The 19,711-nt window shown below is 37.8% G+C and overlaps 1 protein-coding gene across 1 annotated transcript in view; it reads left to right on the top strand.

Moving 5' to 3' along the window:
* CFAP44 (cilia and flagella associated protein 44) overlaps positions 1-19,711 on the top strand; it is a 139,594-nt gene that overhangs the window by 50,834 nt on the left and 69,049 nt on the right. Inside the window, exons 16-18 of the mRNA XM_053565814.1 lie at positions 10,890-11,048; positions 12,081-12,314; positions 16,137-16,282. Of these exons, the coding sequence (XP_053421789.1) occupies positions 10,890-11,048; positions 12,081-12,314; positions 16,137-16,282 (539 nt within the window). The remainder of the gene's footprint in view (positions 1-10,889; positions 11,049-12,080; positions 12,315-16,136; positions 16,283-19,711) is intronic.

Below are 19,711 nucleotides of genomic sequence, written 5' to 3'. Positions count from 1 at the left end.
TGTTTGGTGTGGTAGGGCTAAGTGGCTCTGTCTTGTTTTCAGCTGGTCTCTGTCTGACCCTAGTGAAACAGTTACTCTGGGTTGAAGTCTCAGCTGTGGAGAAATACCAGCAATGAAGTCACCCCACCTTCCAAAGGTAACAATTGGAAAAGGAAAACCAAATCTTCCTACTACCACACACCCAGGGCACCACTTGGATATCCTCGGGCGATTGGCTCAGTTCAAAAGGTCCAAATCAATTGTGTCAGTCACCACCTGTCTCAGGTGGTAGAGTTTAAAAGGTCTCTGGCAACTAGATTGCAGGGGTCTGGTGACAACTCAAATATGACTTGTTCCGGTGCTCCCTGAAGTCAGGAGGACCCACGCAACAAATAGATTAGTTTGGGAAGGTTGATGCCTTCTTTCCCACCTTGCACCTCTGTCACTGATAACACCATAGGGCTGTGACCCAGTTGCCTCCAATGAGCAGATACTCCAGGGGTTTGTACCTGCCTGAATAACAAGGAAATCTATATCTGCTCAGCCAGGCTGCTGTTCTCTGCCTCTATCCAGCAGGGGGAGGTGAAGCATGACAACTTCAGGCGCTTGATGGAGCCTGGGGGGGTGTTTACTCAGTTCCAAGCCCCGCCCCTGATTGATGTTACTGACAGAACAGAATAACTTTGTGTGAATTTGTTTCTGTCCCTGCTAAATTCCCCTGCAGAAGAGAAACTGTTTTGAGTTCCCAGAACCTGTGACTCTGGCCCTGTCTGTGCTGCTGTACAGTCCCAGCTGTTTGTATTCGCAGCACGGTTACCTGTCAGATCCAGCCTCTGCCTTCCCTCCTTTGTTTAAGCTGATGGTCCCCTGGGGGCCGGGTGTGTCTTAGGCTCAGTAAAGTGGTCTTCTGGGTCAGCCCCACCCTGGGAATCTCCCAGCTCTCTGCATGCATTTTCTAGTCCCCGCGTTCCACCCAGGCGGTACAGCCTCAGGCAAACCCTTTACTCATGGGGTCTGCGTTTCCATCCCAGATCTGTTCCATGGTGGTTGCCACCTGAGAAGATGCCAGGCCTCCGCTGGTTGCCCAGAGAGACAGGGGGTGTTACTTCGGAATATCTGGGGGTGAGCCCTATTGTTGCCAAAAACGGCTGCTGTTCTGCGCCTCAGGGCACTGCTGTTCCAGAGTGGTTCCCTCTCAGCGGACCATCCTCTCCTTACTCCTGTGCCGCAGAATCAGCACTGAGCAGCTGCATCCAGGTCCTGTCCACACCCCTCAAGAAATCACCCAGGAATCTGAACTCCTGGGGAACAGGCCTCCAGACCTCAGGGTGAGAGTGGAGTGGAGTGCTGGGAGCTCAGAATTGCAGGTAGAGAATATATACACTTTTATACACTTTTATGCCTGGCAGGAGAGCGCCATGGCAGCCTATTAGGGGAGGTAGGTCCAGTTTTTAGAGGGTCTCTCCCGTGAAGTATAGTGGGAGGAGCTTTGAACTCTGCTTGTTTTTTTGTGGGGCACTCCGAGCCATTCTCATGGCGGAGGGAACTCCTGTCTGCTTGGTGATGGATTTTGTACATTTTGTTTGTATCCTTGGGGTCGCAGCTCGCATCAGCGGGGTCGATGTGCATCCTTCAACCTTCTCTCTTGGTGCAGCTCTAATCCACCAGGTTACTTGCCAAATTTCTATCCTTTAACTCTCCTTCTGGACGGGAGTCTCTCATCACCCTCGGTAGAGTGCTGTGGTGTCACAGCTGACAGCAATCTCCAACTCCTGGGCTTAGGCAATTCACTTGCCTCAGCCTCCCGAGCAGCCAGGACCACAGGCGCCTGCCACAACGCCTAGCTATTTTTTGCTCTGGATACTTGCTTTTCCATTCTTGTGATACTTTACTAGGAAGAATGCGGCACCTGTGGCTCAAAGGGATAGGGCGCCAGTCCCATATGCTGGAGGTGGTGGGTTCAAACCCAGCCTTGGCCAAAAACCACAAAAAAAAAAAAAAAAAAAAGAAGAATATGTTTCAACTCTATCCAGGTTAGTACTAAAGATACAAAGTCTCCATCTTTTTGTGGCTGAGTAGTATTCCATGGTATAAATATACCACAGTTTGTTAATCTATTGGCAAATTGATGGGCATCTAGACTGTGTCTACATTTTGGTGATTGTAAATTGAGCTGTGATAAACAATCTAGTGCATATGTACTGATGATAAAAAGATTTTTTTTCTTCTGTCTTTGAAGTGGGATTGTGGGGTCAAATCGGAGATATAATTTGAGTTCTTTGAGGATTCTCCATATTTCTTTCCAAAGAGGCTATACTTATTTTTAGTCCCACCAACAGTGTAAGAGTGATCGATCCTCTCTCTTCACACCCATGCTAGCATGTGCAACTTTGGGATTTTGTGATGTAAGCTGATCTTATTGGGGTTAGGTGATATCTCAGAGTGGTTTTGATTTGCATTTCTCTGATGATTAGGGATGATAAGCATTTTACGTATGTTTGTTAGCCATTCATCTCCCTTCCTCAGAAAAGGTTCTGTTCATGTCTCTTGTCCAGTGATAGATGGAATTGTTTGCTGGTATTTTATTGATTAGAGTTCTCTATAGATTCTATTTATCAACACTTTTTCAGATTCATAACATGTAGATATCTCTTCCCATTCTGAAGATTGTGTACTTGCTTTGATTGTTGTGTGCTTAGCTGTGCAGAAGCTTTACAGTTTAACTAGTCCCATTCATTTATTTTTGTTTTTGTTGCAATTGCCACAGAAGTCTTCTTCATAAAATCTTTCCCGAAGCCAACATCCTCAAGAGTTTTTCCCACACTTTCTTCTAGGGTTTTTTTTTTTTTTTTAATCATTTCGTGCTTTAGATTTCAATCTTTTGTCTACCTTGAGTCAATTTTTGTAAGTGGTGAAAAGTATGGGTTAAGTTTCAGTCTTTTACATGTAGTTTTCCAATTCTCCCAGTACCATTTATTGAATGGGGATTTTTTTCCCCAGTGTATGCTTTTGTCGAGTATCAAATATCAGGTGGCTACGAGAGACTGGTTTCATCTCTTGCTTTTCTATTTGGTTCCAAATGTCTATGTCTCTATTTTTTGTGCCAATACTATGCTGTTTTCATCATTGTGGACTTGTATTATAGCCAAAAGTCTGGTAGAATGATGCTTCAAGTTTTGCTTTTATTACTAAGAATTGCCTTGGCTATATGGGGTGTTTTTCTGGTCCTATACAAAATGAAGAATTATTTTTTCCCAGTTCTTCAAAGTATGATGTTGGTGTTGTAATGAAGAGTGCATCAAATCTGTAGATTGCTTTGGGTTGTATAGACATTTTAATAGTGTTGATTCTTCCCAGCCAAGAACACGGTCTGCTGTTCCATTTGTTAATATCTTTGCTATTTCTTTTCTTTGAGTTTCATAATTCTTATTATAGAGATCCTTCAACTCTTTTTTTTTTTTTTTTTTGTAGAGACAGAGTCTCACTTTATGGCCCTCAGTAGAGTGCCATGGCCTCACATAGCTCACAGCAACCTCCAACTCCTGGGCTTAAGCGATTCTCTTGCCTCAGCCTCCCAAGTAGCTGGGACTACAGGCGCCCGCCACAACGCCCGGCTATTTTTTGGTTGCAGTTTGGCCAGGGCCGGGCTTGAACCCACCACCCTCGGTATATGGGTCTGGCACCTTAGCGACTGAGCCACAGGTGCCGCCCCCTTCAACTCTTTTGTATTTCCTTTTCTGTGAAGCATCTGTGAAAGGAATTGTATCCTTGATTTGCTTCTTGACTTGGCTGTTACTGGCGTATACAAAGGCAACTGATTTGTGGACATTTATTTACATCCTGAGACTTTACTATATTTCTTCATCACTTCCATGAGTCTTGTGGTTCAGTTTCTGGGGTTCTCTAACTATAAGATCATGTCATCAGCAAAGAGTTAGAGTTTGACCTCCTCTGACCCCATTTGAATGTCCTTAATATTCTTCTCTTGCCTGATTTCTTTGGCTAGAACATCCAGAACTATGTTTAATAGTAGTGGTCATAGAGGATATCCTTGTTTGGTTCCAGTTCTAAGTGGAAAGCTTTCAGTTTTGCTCCATTCAGTATGGTATAAAGTTGTGTGTTTGTCATAGATGGCTTTAATCAGCTTAAGAAATGTGCCTCCTATGTCTATTTTCTTAAGTATTCTGGTTTGAAAAGGATGCTGAATTTTGTCAAATTTTTCTGCATCTATTGAGAGGACAATATGGTCTTTGTTTTCAGTTATATTGATATGGTAAATTACACTTATGCATTTGCTTCTGTTAAACCAGCCTTGCAGCCCTGGGATGAGGCCTACTGGATCATGATGTATAATTTTTTAAATGTATAGCAGTAATTTATTGGATAAGATTTTATTGAGTATTCTAGGCAAAATGGGAACTGAAGACTCCATTCTTAGCAAGGAAAAACACCCCCAGAAAAGGTGGAAACTAAAATAGTAAGTTAAGTGAGGTGGAACAAAGGAAAGTTAGTTTATCTTTAAACCAGTCACTATTAAATTTCTTATGTGAACAAATGTTTTTATTTTTTTAGAATTCTGGCCTATTGAAGATACAGCTTACTAATACCCCTGCTGGGTCTGTAAACATTCTGAATAATGGGCACAGGGGAAGCTATGTGTAAGGCCTAACAAGAAATATTAACTAGGCCAGTTCCTGTCTAGTTAACAGTCAAGGCAAATACTCATTGTAGAGATTTATATTTGGCTGGAGCAGAGATCAAGAAAACAACTCAAGCCCTGAAATATGGGTAAGAGGACTTATATCCCTTATCACAAAAGAAGACCCTATGTGATGGTGATGAGAAGAAAATTCCTCTTTTGCACTGATTCTTCAGAGGACATTGATGGCAGTGGCAGTTCACTCTGCAGTAAACTTGCAGAGATTAACACCTCTCTAAGAATCTATATGTGACCACAGACAAGACGCTGCTCCCACACAAGGCTTAGGTGCCAGATTTCTCAAGACTACTCAGACCCTTAATGTTAATGATTATAAAAACAATAAGAGCTGATATCCTTACTCAGAGAAACTGCTGACGTCTTTGTTCCCTTCCTCAACTTACCCTCTAGGCTAATGAACAAGTAGCCTTCAATAAAAGCTGAGTGGAACTGATACTTGTGGCCACTGTCAAAACCCCACAAATGGGTGGTGGTCCCTTGTACTTCCACCTTTAATAATTCTATTCTGTGTGTCTTGTCTCTTTGTCTTTTGTGGTCATTTCTAACTTTACTTTTCCCCAGTCAATCACCACCAGATCCACAGGTCTTAATGGACCCTGCCCCCAGGGCAGGACCCTGAAAGAATATTTCTGCATTGATATTCATTAGTGAAATTGGTCTGTAGTTCTCCTTTTTATTTGAATCCTTTCCTGATTTTGCTATCAGGGTGATGTTTGCTTCATAGAATATGTTGGGGAAGCTTGCTTCCTTCTCAATGTTTTGGAATGGGTTCTGCAGGAAAGTTACAAGCTCTTCTTTAAAAGTTTGGTAGAATTCTGGTGGGAAGCCATTTGGTCCAAGACCTTTTGTTGTTGTTGTAAGCATTTTTATTGTTTCTTCAATTTCAGTGCTTGATACTGGTCTGTACAAGAGATCTTTTTCTTCCAGGTTAAGTCTAGGGAGATGGTGTGATTCCATGTATTGGTCCATTTCTTCCACATTACCAAATTTCTGGGTGTAGAGTTTCTTATAGTGGTCAGAGATAATCTCTTGTATCTCTGTGGTATCTGTTTTTATTTTCCCCTTTCTATTACTGATTGTGATATTTAGAGATTTTACCATTCTGTTTCAAGTTATCTGTCCAAGAGTTTATCTATTTTATTTATATTTTTGAAGAACCAACTTTTTGTTCCATTAATTTTCTGCATGATTGTTTTGTTTTTAATTTTATTTATTTCTGATTTAATTTTGATTCTTTCTTTTCTTCTGCTAGGTTTGGGTTTAGATGGCTCTTCCTTTTCCTTGAGATGATTCATTGGGTTGTTGATGTGCTTTCTTTTTGTTTTTTGGATGTAGTTATCTAATGCAATAAATTTCCCTCTTAGGACTGCTTTTGCAGTATCCTACAAGTTTTGGAGGCTTGTGGCTTCATTGTTATATTCAAAGGATTTGACAAAATCTTCCTTTATCTATTCCTTGACCAACTGTCATTCAGTGTAAGATTGGTTAGTTTCCATGCCTTTGTGTGGGGATGAAAATTTTTGTTGGAGTTGGGTTCTACTTTTATTGCCTTGTGGTCTTAAAAAATACAAGGTATAATTTCAATTCTTTTAAGTTTGTTGAAGTTTGATTTGTGTCCTAGGATATGATCTATTTTGGAGTATGTTGCTTGGACTGATGAGAAGGATGTATATTCTTTAGATTTGGGATGGTGTATTCTATATATGTATTTTAAGCCCAATTGTTCTGGGATTACATTTAAGTCCCTTGTATCTATCTTTAGTTTCTGTTTAGAGCAGTGGTCCTCAAACTTTTTAAACAGGGGCCCAGTTCACTGTCCCTCAGACCGTTGGAGGCCAGACTATAGTTTAAAAAAAAACAACTATGAACAAATTACTATGCACACTGCACATATCTTATTTTGAAGTCAAAACAAAACAACAACAACAAAAAAGGGAACAAATACAATCACACCGCCTCATGTGGCCTGTGAGCCACAGTTTGAGGGCCCCTGGTTTAGAGGATCTGTCCAGTTCTGTCAGAGGGGTGTTAAAAGTCCCCAGTATTATGGTGTTATAGGATATCATATTTCTCAGACCAATTAAGGTCTGTTTCATAAATCTGGAACATTTCAATTGCTACATAAATATTTAGAATTGAAATATCCTTTTGTATTGTTCCTTTGACCAGTATGAAGTGACCATCTTTGTCTTTCTTAACTTTAATTGCTTTAAATCCATATGTGTCTGAAAATAAGATTGCAACTCCTACTTTCTTTTGATTTCCATTTGCCTGAAATATTGTTTTCCAACCCTTCACCCTAAGTCTTGTTTTGTCCTTTAAGGTTAGATCTGTTCCCTGGAGACAACATATAAGTGGCTTGTGCTTTTTTATACAATCTGCCAGCCTGTGCCTCTTTAGTGGGGAATTCAATCCATTTACATTTATTGAAAGAATTGATACATATGGTGAAGTTCTACTCATCTTATTTTGTGAAGATCTGTTACTTAGATTTATCCTTGCAGTATTGTGGAAGCTAGGTTTTGTCCTTTAGTTTCTGGGTGTTTACTTTGCTAGTGGTCCATTGTAATGGTTAGTCTGGAAAATAGGTGTAAGTATTTCCTGTAGAGCTGTCTTGTGGCAAATTTTCTCAGTGTTTGCATGTCAGTAAAAGATTTGATTTCTCTGTCTATATTGAAGCTTAGTTTATAAGGATATAGAATTCTCAACTGGAAATTGTTTTGTTCAAGAAGGTTAAAGGTAGATGACTATTCTCTTATGATTTGAAAAGTTTCAGCTGAAAAATCTGCTGTTACCCTGATAAATCTGCCCTTGTTCCTCTCTTTTCTTCATCCATCCCTTAATGCTCCCAACTAATTTATATTTGCCTACCATCATCATTCAAGGGCTGCTGAAGGTAGTCATATGTGAAAGGACATTAGCTGTTCCATAATTTAGTGATTCAAAATGGCGTTGGAGAAATCCACAAGATGGTTCAGCAATCCTATAACATTGTTTTCACCCACTCTCTCTTTTACACCTAATGACCATTTTAAAACTTATTTTCTCCTTAGACCTTCCCACTTCCACTCTCACTCTCAGCATCACTTCATAGAAGATCAAGGAGACTTCAGGCAGGAGTTCTTTCATTTCCCACTACCATATAGAAAATCCCATTTATCTCTGTATGTACCTCCTCCCTCCACACTCTTTTATACGCTGTCTTCCTTCCTACTTAATTTTAATTCTGCCTCTTGTCCTTTTGTTTCTATTCCCTCCCAATTTTTTCAATATGTCACATTATTTCTCTTTCCTGTCATGTTAATTTAACTTCACTTATTTAATGAATTGTTTCCATAAGTATTTAAATACATTTTTATCACTTACACTTATGAAGAATAAATTCCTCAGTCTTATACTCTCCTTTAGCTTCTGCCCCATATGTCTTAGAAGCTGAATTTTTCAAAATGACTATTTCCACAGACTCCATTTCCTTACATATCACCCTCTCCTTTGTGTGCTCTTACCTGGCTTTTAGTCTCATCAATCAGCTCTTCTAAAAGCACCAATGATAACTATTTAATATTTAGTTCTTACCTTTCTTGATCTCTTAGTATCGTTTGATCTTGTTGACATTTCGTTACTTGAAATACCATCTCCTTTTGATGCTTCTGATACTGTGCTTTCCTGGTTCTCTCTCTCACACCTTGTCATTCCTTCTCAGTCTCCTTCACCCAGCCATTAAGTGGTAAGTTTCTTGAAGGGTCACCCAATCCCTTTTCTCATTCTATTCTCTTGCCCTAAGTGATGGCATTTAAACCTGCAATTCTCTTATAAGTCCAAATGTGCCACAAGACCTTCGTACATGGTAATTTTTTTTTTTTTTTTTTTTTGAGACAGAGTCTTAGTATGTTGCCCCCTCGGTAGAATTCCATGGTGTCACAGCTCACCACAACCTCCAACTCTCGGGCTTAAGTGATTCTCTTGCCTCAGCCTCCCAAGTAGCTGGGATTACAGGCGCTTGCCACAATGCCTGGCTATTTTTTTTTGTTGCAGTTGTTTAGCTGGCTCAGGCCGGGTTTGAACCTGCCACCCTTGGTGTATGTGGCTGGAACCGTAACCACTGTGCTACAGATGCCAACCTTAAATTGTGTGTGTGTGTTTTTTTGTTTGTTTGTTTGTTTTGAGGCAGAGTCTCACTATGTCACCCTGGGTAGAGTGCCGTGGTGTCAAACTCTTGGGCTTAAGCGATTCTCTTGCCTCAACCTCCCAAGTAGCTGAGACTACAGGTGACCACCACAATGCCTGGCTATTTTTTTTTTGTTGCAATTGTCATTGTTGTTTAGCTGGCCCAGGCTGGGTTCGAACATGCCAGCCTAGGTGCATGTGTTTGGCACTGTAACCACTGTGCAACAGGCACCAAGCCATGTATTTTCTTAATATAATGTTCCTTCATACCCTCCCCTAACTCACCATATAATTATAATTTATTCATCCTTCACGTTGAAGCTCAGATACCACCTTCTCAGAAAGTCTTGCATAATCTACTTGTTCTTTTTTTTTTTAATTGTTGGGGATTCATTGAGGATACAAGAAACCAAGTTACACTGATTGCATTTGTTAGGTAAAGTTCCTCTTATAATTGTATCTTGCCCCCAAAAGGTGTATCACACACTGAAACCCCACCCCCTCCCTCCTTCCCTCTCTCTCCTCTTCCTTTCCCTCACCCTCCTTCCTCCTCCTCTTTCTCTCTGCTCTCCCCTTCCCCCACTCCCCACCATGTACTTAATTGTCCTCCTATCAAAACTGAATACATAGGATTCATGCTTCTCCATTCTTGTATGCTTCACTAAGAATAATATATTCCACTTCTATCCAGGTTAATACAAAGGATGTAAAGTCTCCATCTTTTTTAATGGCTGAATAACTTTCCATGGTATACATATACCACAACTTGTTAATCCATTCCTGGGTTGGGGGCATTTAGGCTGTTTCCACATTTTGGTGATTGTAAATTGAGCTGCAATAAACAGTCTGGTGCAAGCGTCCTTATGATAAAAGGATTTTTTTTTTCCTTCTGGGTAGATGCCCAGTAAGAGATTGCAGGATCAAATGGGAGGTCCAGAGATTTCATGATCAAATGGGAGGTCTAGCTTGAAGCTTGAGTTCTTTGAGGGTTCTCCATACTTCCTTCCAAAAAGGTTATATTAGTTTGCAGTCCCACCAGCAGTATAAAAGTGTTCCTTTCTTTCCACATCCACGTCAGCATCTGCAGTTTTGAGATTTTGTGATGTGGGCCATTCTCACTAGATGGTATCTCAGGGTGGTTTTGATTTGCATTTCTCTAACCTATTTGTTCTTATGGTACCTCTGTAACACTTTGGCAATTATAATTTACAGTTAGTTATGTGATTTGTTTAGTACCAGGCTCTTCCATTCTAAGGAAGTATCATCATGGCAGAGACTGTTCCTGTTTTTCTTATTATTATTTTACCCCTAACACTTAACAAAATGCTGAGTACATAGTAGGCACATACCCAATAATTGTAGAATGAATAACTAAATGAGTAAACATATCATCTAATGTGTCTTTGAAATATCAAGATGGGAATTTCCCATTGTTGTATAAATAAATAGTTTTGCAGCCAAGAGTGATGTCTGGGCTGTAGAGATTCATTTGAAATCTAATGGCATATGAGTGGTATTGGAGGCTATGCAAGAATTTTAGGGCTATGCTTGCTTATAAAGGGAGAAAAGAAGGGAAAGGACGAAAAATTAGGAATGTTTGCATTTAATGAACTCAAGCAGATAGAGGATGATCTATCAAAGGAGGCTAAGAGTGACTATGCCATCCACATAGTACAGATTGTCCTAGGCAGTCCTAATTTTATTATTCAGCCCTTTAGGCTAACAGATTTCACTACCACATATTTGGCTCAGAAAATATGTTATAGCATTTATATAAAGGAACCAAATTTAAATAGAATTTTAATAATTACCTTTTAAATTAATAATTGTATAGTAATACTAATAATTATATAATAATTATTGATAAGCTTGACTTATTACCAATAACTGCAGTGAGGAATTAAGTATCTTTTAAATGTGGTTAATATACATAATAACATTTTTTCTGGTTTATAATTCTTTTGAATTATCCTTCTAAAATTTTGCCTAAATGTAAATGATGTATTTGATCTTTCTTTTTTAGCCTGATAGCACTTTACTTATTATCTGTGAGAATGGATATGTTCTTGAAGCTCCACCTCCAACCAGAAAAGAAGAGGATGATCAGCATGTAGTCTCTTATAAAATCAAACACATGGGCATAAAATGTTTCCATTTCTCAAGTGTCAAATCTAAAATTTTGGTATGGAATATTCTTGAAGCATTATCTATCTTCTCATATTTTTCTTTGTTTAGAATATACAGTATCCTGTGTTAAATGCTGGGGAATACAAAGAATAATAAAACATAGACTCTGATGTTAAGGAGTTTGTAATCTGGTAGGAAAGCAGCTAACTATTAAAAAGCAATAGTGAATAGACACCGAAATTAAAGTGGAAAGAAAGGAATTTTAGGGCTGTGAAGAAGAAAGGACAAGTAGCTAATGGAGGTGTGGGAGGAAGTCAAAGATGGCTTCATAGGATTGACATTTAGAATAGGAGGAATTTTGAGAGGTTGAAAATGGGGAGGATGGCAACAAAGGCTGGGACAACATCCTGAGGGAAAGCAGAGTTATGAGAGTTTCAGCATTTAAAGTTTGGACTGGTGAAAGCGAGGGACACAATTTGTGGAGGGATATACCAAGAGTGTGTCACCAGTGCATGGGCCCCCTTCAGTGCCCACTAAGACATTTCAGTTTAGATTATTGGGATCTGCTAGGAGTTTTTGAGGAGGGGATTGATGTGATGAGATCATATAAATTAGAAAGATAATTCTGAGAGATAAATAGAAGAAAGAGGTAAAAGATGGGCAGCATGAATATCAGTGTAGTGGGCTTTTGCAATGTGTGGTTGACAGATGATGTGGCCCTAAATCACACTATTATTAAAGTTGGAAACATCTTCATTTGTGGACTACTTTAATCCACCTAAATCCTGGGCTGAAAATGATATGCCCTGAGAGAAACTATATCGAGCTTCTCTATTAAGAAAATGGGACCAAATAATTTCTATAAAACCAGCATTGATAGGGGGTAAAACCAAAATGACGATCATTCTGATGATTTGTAAGTTTTGATGATACATATATCTTCACAGTGATAGTTATTTATTATTTATTGCATCAGAGCTGTGAGTTTTTCTAGAACCCTATTTTTCTTTGACTTTCTTTATTATCTCCAAGAGGGTAAATGAATATTACAGTTGTTTTTATATCTATTTAATATCTCTTTTAAAAGAGATTAATAGAAATTGAAAAGAGAGAAGAAAAAAAGAGGTTGAAGGAGAAGGAAAGGGAAGAAAGGAGGAAGCAGCTAGCAGAAGAGATGGGAGAAGAGGAAGAAGAATTTCAGGAGGAGGAAGCTGTGGAGGAGGAGGAGGAAGAGCCATTACCAGCAATATTCATTCCACCAACTCCCTCCCCTATCCTCTGTGGGTTTTACTCTGAGCCAGGGAAGTTCTGGGTTTCTTTGGTAAGTAATAATGCAATAATGTTTACCTTAGCCCTATTCCAATAAGTTTATAGTCATTATTTATCACCACATTCTTCCTAGCCCCAATGTTAAGACTTCATGTATTAGCCATTGGTGATGTTGTGAGTTTTGGTGAATGGGTGTGAATTATAGATGTTTTTATATTATCTTAACATTACTTTCATATGTCTACTTGTGCTATTATCATTTTGGCAATCATAAATGTTCCAGACAGGTCAACAAGGAGAAGGATCAAATATAAAAAGGAAAAGGGGTTTTCCAGGTGAGATGGTTGTTTTTAATTTCGAAAGTAATAGCTTCATGACAGTACTATCCTGTAGACTTTTGCTTACAGCTCAGTCTGCAACTCTGCTGTGTGACCATATGAAAGTCTAGGAATTTAAGTGTTTTGAGATGGTCTCATTGCCATCTAAAAGAAAGAAGAAGAGACAAACAAATACATGTACCAGAAAGAAGAAGAGAAAAACAAATACATGTACCAGAGACTGTCACGAAATTGAGGGGATAACATCTTTTGATCATGTATTTTCTACTCTTGTCATGAAACATTTTATAAATCTATTGCAAAGCAAGATTTCCTTTGTTATAAATTTGTTACAATTTTTGGTTCCAACCACCAAAAAAAAAAAATTCTCATAGAAGTGTACGTGGAAGATCATTGCTAATTCATTACTGGTCTAGGTCTTTAGCCAGGCCAGGACACTGATTAGCCAACCTCTGTTGCTATGAGTGATGAGGGGTGACTCTTCCTTTCTTCAGCTTTTCCTAGAAATATGTCTTTTGTAGCAACTTCTAAGGAGGCAAGCAGAAAGAAGGATGGAATACAGTGTTGGAGGTACCATAGGATTCCATTTATTAGGTACCCTGTCTGTTTGTCTTCTGTATTTTATGAAACAATTATTTATGACTACTATTATGCAGAGTTCAAGGGGTAAAGGATAAAGATATGATTCCTACCTTCAGGAAGTTTTCTTATGAGGGAAGGAGTCACAGAAACAATTAACTGTAATGCAATGTGGTAGATTTTCAGTGTCCTGGAAACAGATGTAAAATTATTAATTATTTAACAAACGTATTTAGAGCTTACATTTAGGGTTGTCAAATATATTACATGGGGCATACTTCCACTAAAAAATTATTTTTTGTTCATCTGAAATTCAAATTTAGCTTAGAGTCCTGTGTATTTGTTTTCTAAATATGGCAACCTACTTATTCTGTACCAGGCACTATTCTAAGTAATTTACTTAAACAACCTATAAAATAAGTGCTATTATTATTTGCATTTTAGGTATAAAGGAAGCAAGGCATCTAGATGTTAAATAACTTAACTGAAGTCATGTAACTAATGAGAGGTGAAACCAGGATCTGGACTCAGGCAGTCTTGGGTCCACAGTCTGTGCTCTTCACCATTATGCTACATCAGTGAATAAGGTTAAAACCTAGCTCACAAAGGTAGTGATGCGAACCCTGTTTGATCTAAATATTTGCCAACTCTCTGACAGCAGCCAAGCAAATGCAGTGGAAAAACTGGTGTTACTTTGAAATCATGATTGCAGTTCCCGAATCAGCACTCACACTGCAGGCAAATTCTATCACACAGCCATGCTCACTTACCCAATTACTGCTTTGATTTTTTCTTCTTCACTCAAACATTTTGTACCTTTCCTTGCTCTGCAATAATAAGCTCATCTCACATTTCACAGAAAAAATAAAAGCAATGAGATGGAATTTTCTTTTCTTGTCTCAGTTCTAACATCCTGTAGGGATCTATACACATTTTACCAGCTTTGCCTATTGTCATAATTGGTTAATGCTTCCTTGCAACTTTCCAAGGACACTGTTCCTAATGGCCTCTTGACCCCATCCCTCCTTCCTTTATAAAAATTTTACTTCTTTGATAAATAAGATGGTCTCCTGTATCATCAACTTCTCTCTGTCTTTTTTTTTTTTTTTTTTTTTGGCCGGGGCTGGGTTTGAACCCGCCACCTCCGGCATATGGGACCGGCGCCCTACTCCTTGAGCCACAGGCGCCGCCCTCTTTTATATATATATATATATATATATATATATATATATATATATATGTACATTTTTTTTTTTTTTGGCTGGGGCTGGCGCCCTACCCCTTTGAGCCACAGGCGCCTCCCTCAATTTTTCTCTTTTTAATTCAGTTCTTAGCATGACCATGTGTGACTACTTATCTTAATTTTCTTTCCTTTCCCTTCACTTTTCCTTTGCAGAAAAACTTCTTTAAAAGCGTCATCTGTAGTCACTGGCTCCACTTCTTCAACAGTGCCATCTCCCAGGTCACCTTCCATTGGGTCTTCAACCCATTCCAGCTGGGCTTCTTTCTCCATAACTCCACTTCACCAGTGATTTCCATATTAACAAGCTCAGTGGTCACTTCTCTGTCCATTTCAAGCGTTTGATTGAATTGGTTCTCCATTCCTCTGAATATGCTTTCTTCTCTTGGGTTTCAAGACATCACACTCTCCTGGCCACTCCTTTTCAGCTTCTTTTGCTGACTTCTTATTTGTACAACAACCTTTGAAGTACTCCACAATATGGTCTTAGGCCCCTCTTTCTTCTTAAGGTAACTTTACCCAGCCATGTGGATTCCAATATCACTTATTTGCTGATGAATTTCAAATATTTAACTCAAGTCCTGACTTCTCCCCTCAAGTTCATACTTGTATATCCAACTTGGTAACTCTACTTGGCACCTCAAAATTAATATGTACAAAACATAACTTTTAAATCACACTTGCCCCATGCAGATCTCTCCATCTCAGTAAATGAGACAATCATCCATCTAGTTGCTTGGCTAAAGCCTTAAGAGTTATTAAGGATTCTTCTTTTTCCTTTACCTTTTGATACTCTTATATTCAAAGTATGCTTTCTTGTAAAAAGAATATATATTTTTTGAATTCTATGGGATGATCTTTGTATTTTAATATAGTCCATTCATATTTAATATAATTACTGATACATTTTCATTTAAATCAATCATTTTACTAATTATTTCTGTATGTTACGCCAGTTCTATATTCCTTTTTCTCCTTTTTTCCCTTCTATTTTGGTAGTTTTTCAATGCGTTCAAACAGATTAAAAATTTTTTGTTGTTGCTCTGGTTGTTTTTAGTGGGAGAGTCTGGTTGAAATGATCTAGTCTGTCATTGTCAAAAGTGAAAACTTTGTAATTTGATTTTCAGAAATCATCATGTTATCTTCTCTTTTTTATTTATTCATTTACTGTTTATAAAGATGTTCTGGTTCTTCTGGTAAAAAGGGATCTCTGGTCTATAGAGAAAGAAAGCAAATTAAGTTAGAGCACTATAGCTCTTTCAGATTATCATTTGTTTTCTCACTACATAGATACATTTTTCCTAAATAGTCCTTCATGGAAAATTAACAGTGTTTAAGACTACCTTGGATTGAAAGCTAGCTATGAAAATGATGAACTATAAAAATCTATTATTAAATACTGTTCATTCAGAATAATACTTAAAGAAAAAAATGGAATTCAATGGGTAGTCAGAGTGATATGTCTCTTTTAGTGACTTCTAAGTATAAACAAATCACATAGGTTTTTATTATAATTAGATAGTTGCATATAAATGGATGAAAGAGAAACTTTATAGAAATAATAAACCTAACTCTAATCATAGAAATAATACAGAAATAGGTAGTTTGAAACATGTATTTTATGTTTTACAATTTGAAATAATCAAAATAATTTTAAAAATGCATTCACATGTGTTATGTTAAGTACTACCTTTTATGTTATTTATCTCTTTTCCAGGGTGGTTATGACTCTGGTTTTCTATATCACTGTGAGTTCCCCCCATATGACATGAATAGTGATTTCAAAGCACAGAAAGATGAACCTTTTGATTTCCGTTTTCTTGAAGATACAGAGGATAATCCTGTTCAAGTTATCACTTTCAGGTGAGCAGGGTTTCAGAAAGCTCTAAAAAACTATGTCATTAGTGTCCATGTTTTGGTCCATCATGCATATTGTCAGGTTTTAAAGATCCATACAAATGAAGGTGTACTCAAGCAAATCAAATTAATAAATAGAATCAAGGTAATCCTAAAATTATATTTAAATCCCCCATGAGATATTCTTTTTTTTCTTTTTTTTATTAATATTAAATCATAGCTGTGTACATTAATGCAATCATGGGGCACCATACACTGGTTTTATAAACAATTTGACACATTTTCATCACACTGGTAAACATAGCCTTCCTGGCATTCTTAGTTATTGTATTAAGACAATTATATTCTACATTTACTAAGTTTCACATGTACCCTTGTAAGATGCACCGCAGGTGTAATCCCACCAATCACCCCTCCCCTTCCTCTCCCCTTTCCCCATTTTCTTAGATTATAACTGGGTTATAGCTTTCGTATGAAAGCCATAAATTAGTTTCATAGTAGGGCTAAGTACACTGGATACTTTTTCTTCCATTCTTGAGATACTTTACTAAGAAGAATATGTTCCAGCTCCATCCATGTAAACATGAAAGAGGTAAAGTCTCCATCTTTCTTTAAGGCTGCATAATATTCCATGGTGTACATATACCACAATTTATTAATCCATTCATGGATCGATGGGCACTTGGGCTTTTTCCATGACTTAGCAATTATGAATTGGGCTACAATAAACATTCTGGTGCAAATATCTTTGTTATAATGTGATTTTTGGTCTTCTGGGTATATACCCAGTAGAGGAATTATAGGATTGAATGGCAGATCTATTTTTAGATCTCTAAGTGTTCTCCAAACATCTTTCCAAAAGGAATGTATTAACATGCATTCCCACCAGCAGTGTAGAAGTGTTCCCTTTTCTTCACATCCACGCCAACATCTCTGGTCTTGGGATTTTGTGATATGGGCTAATCTTACTGGAGTTAGATGATATCTCAAAGTAGTTTTGATTTGCATTTCTCTGATGATTAAAGATGATGAGCATTTTTTCATATGTCTGTAGGCCCTGCGCCTGTCTTCTTCAGAGAAGTTTCTCTTCAAGTCCCTTGCCCAGCCTACGATGGGGTCACTTGTTCTTTTCTTGCTTATACGTTTGAGTTCTCTGTGGATTCTGATTATTAAACCTTTGTTGGACACATAACCTGCAAATATCTTCTCCCATTCTGAGGGCTGTCTGCTTGCTTTACTTACTGTGTTCTTGGCTGTGCAGAAGCTTTTGAGTTTGATCAGGTCCCAGTAGTGTATTTTTGAAGCTGCTTCAGTTGCCAGGGGTTGTTCTCCTCATAAAATACTTGCCCAGACCAATTTTTTCAAGGGTTTTCCATGCACTCCCTTCTAGTATTTTTATAGTTTCATGTCTTAAGTTTAAATCTTTAATCCAGTCAGAGTCTATCTTAGTTAATGGTGAAAGGTGTGGGTCCACTTTCAGTCTTCTACAGGTTGCCAGGCAGTTCACCCAGCACCATTTGTTAAATAGGGAATCTTTTCCCCACTGAATGTTTTTAATTGGCTTGTCAAAGATCAAATAACGGTAAGTAGCTGGGTTTATCTCTTGGTTCTCTATTCTGTTCCAGACATCTACTTCTCTGTTTTTGTGCCAGTACCATGCCAATTTGATCACTATCAATTTAGTGAGGTCTTGTAGCATGATTCCTCCTGCTTTGTTTTTATTTCTGAGTAATGTCTTGGCTGTTTGAGGTTTTTTTCTGATTCCATATAAAACCAAGTATTTTTTTTCAAGATCTTTAAAGTGTGACAGTGGAGCTTTAATAGGGATTGCACTAATATTGTATATTGCTTTGGGTAGTATGGACATTTTAACAATGTTGATTCTTCCCAGTCATGAGCATGGTATGTTTTTCCATTTGTTAACATTTTCAGCTATTTCTTTTCTTAGCGTTTCATAGTTCTCTTTATAGAGATCTTTCACATCCTTTGTTAGATAAACTCCCAAATATTTCATCTTCTTTAGCACTACTGTGAATGGAATAGAGTCCTTCACTGTTTTTTCAGCTTGACTATTGTTGGTATATATAAAGGCTACTGGTTTATGAATGTTGATTTTGTAACCTGAGATGCTGATGTATTCCTTGATCACTTCTAAGAGTTTTGTAGTAGAATCCCTGGTGTTTTCCAGATATACAATTATAGCATCTGTGAAGAGCGAAAGTTTGATCTCTTCTGACCCTATATGGATACCCTTGATCGCCTTTTCTTCCCTAATTGCGATGGCTAAAACTTCCATTACAATGTGAAAGAGCAATGGAGACAATAGGCAGCCTTGTCTTGTTCCTGATCTGATTGGAAATGATTTCAGTTTAACTCCATTAAATACGATATTGGCTGTGGGTTTGCTATAGATGGTCTCTATCAGTTTAAGAAATGTCTCTTCTATACCAATTTTCTTAAGTGTTCTGATCATGAAGGGATGCTAGATATTATCAAAAGCTTTTTCTGCATCAATTGAGAGAATCATATGGTCTTTATTTTTTAATTTGTTTATGTGCTCAATTATACTTATAGATTTACGTATATTAAACCAGCCTTGAGACCCTGGGATAAAACCGACTTGGTCATGATGTATAATTTGTTTGATGTGTTGCTGGATTCTGTTTGTTAGGATCTTGTTGAATATTTTTGCATCTATATTCATTAGTGATAATGGTCTATAATTTTCTTTTCTTGTTGGGTCTTTTCGTAGTTTGGGGATCATGGTGATATTTGCTTCATAGAACGTGTTGGGTAGTCTTCCTTCTTTTTCTATATTTTGGAACAGGTTGAGTAATATAGGTACTAGTTCCTCTTTAAAGGTTTGGTAGAATTCTGATGTGAAGCCATCTGGTCCCGGGCTTTTCTTTTTCAGGAGATTTCGTATGGTTGATGCTATTTCAGAACTTGATATTGGCCTTTTCAACATTTCCACTTGATTCTGGCTAAGTCTTGGAAGGTGACATGCTTCCAAGTAGTGGTCAATTTCCTTCAGATTTTCATGTTTCTGAGAATAAAGTTTCTTGTAATATTCATTAAGGATTTTTTGAATTTCTGAAGAGTCTGTTGTTATTTTGTCTTTGTCGTTTCTGATTGATGAAATTAGAGATTTTACTCTCTTTTTCCTGGTTAGGTTAGCCAAAGGTTTATCTTTTTTATTGACCTTTTAAAAAAACCAACTTTTTGATTTATTGATCTGCTGTATAATTCTTTTCTTTTGAATTTCTTTTAAGTCTGCTGTAATTTTGGTTATTTCTTTTCTTCTACTGGGTTTGGAGTTGGAATGTTCTTCTTTTTCCTGTTGGTTGAGATGTCCCATTAAGTTGTTAATTTCCTCTCTTTCCGTTCTCTTGAGGAAGGGTTGCAGTGCTATAAATTTCCCTCTTAGGACTGCCT

Source organism: Nycticebus coucang, chromosome 16 (genome assembly GCF_027406575.1).
Source record: "Nycticebus coucang isolate mNycCou1 chromosome 16, mNycCou1.pri, whole genome shotgun sequence".
Lineage (NCBI taxonomy): Eukaryota > Metazoa > Chordata > Mammalia > Primates > Lorisidae > Nycticebus > Nycticebus coucang.
This window is presented reverse-complemented; position numbering and strand designations above follow the sequence as displayed.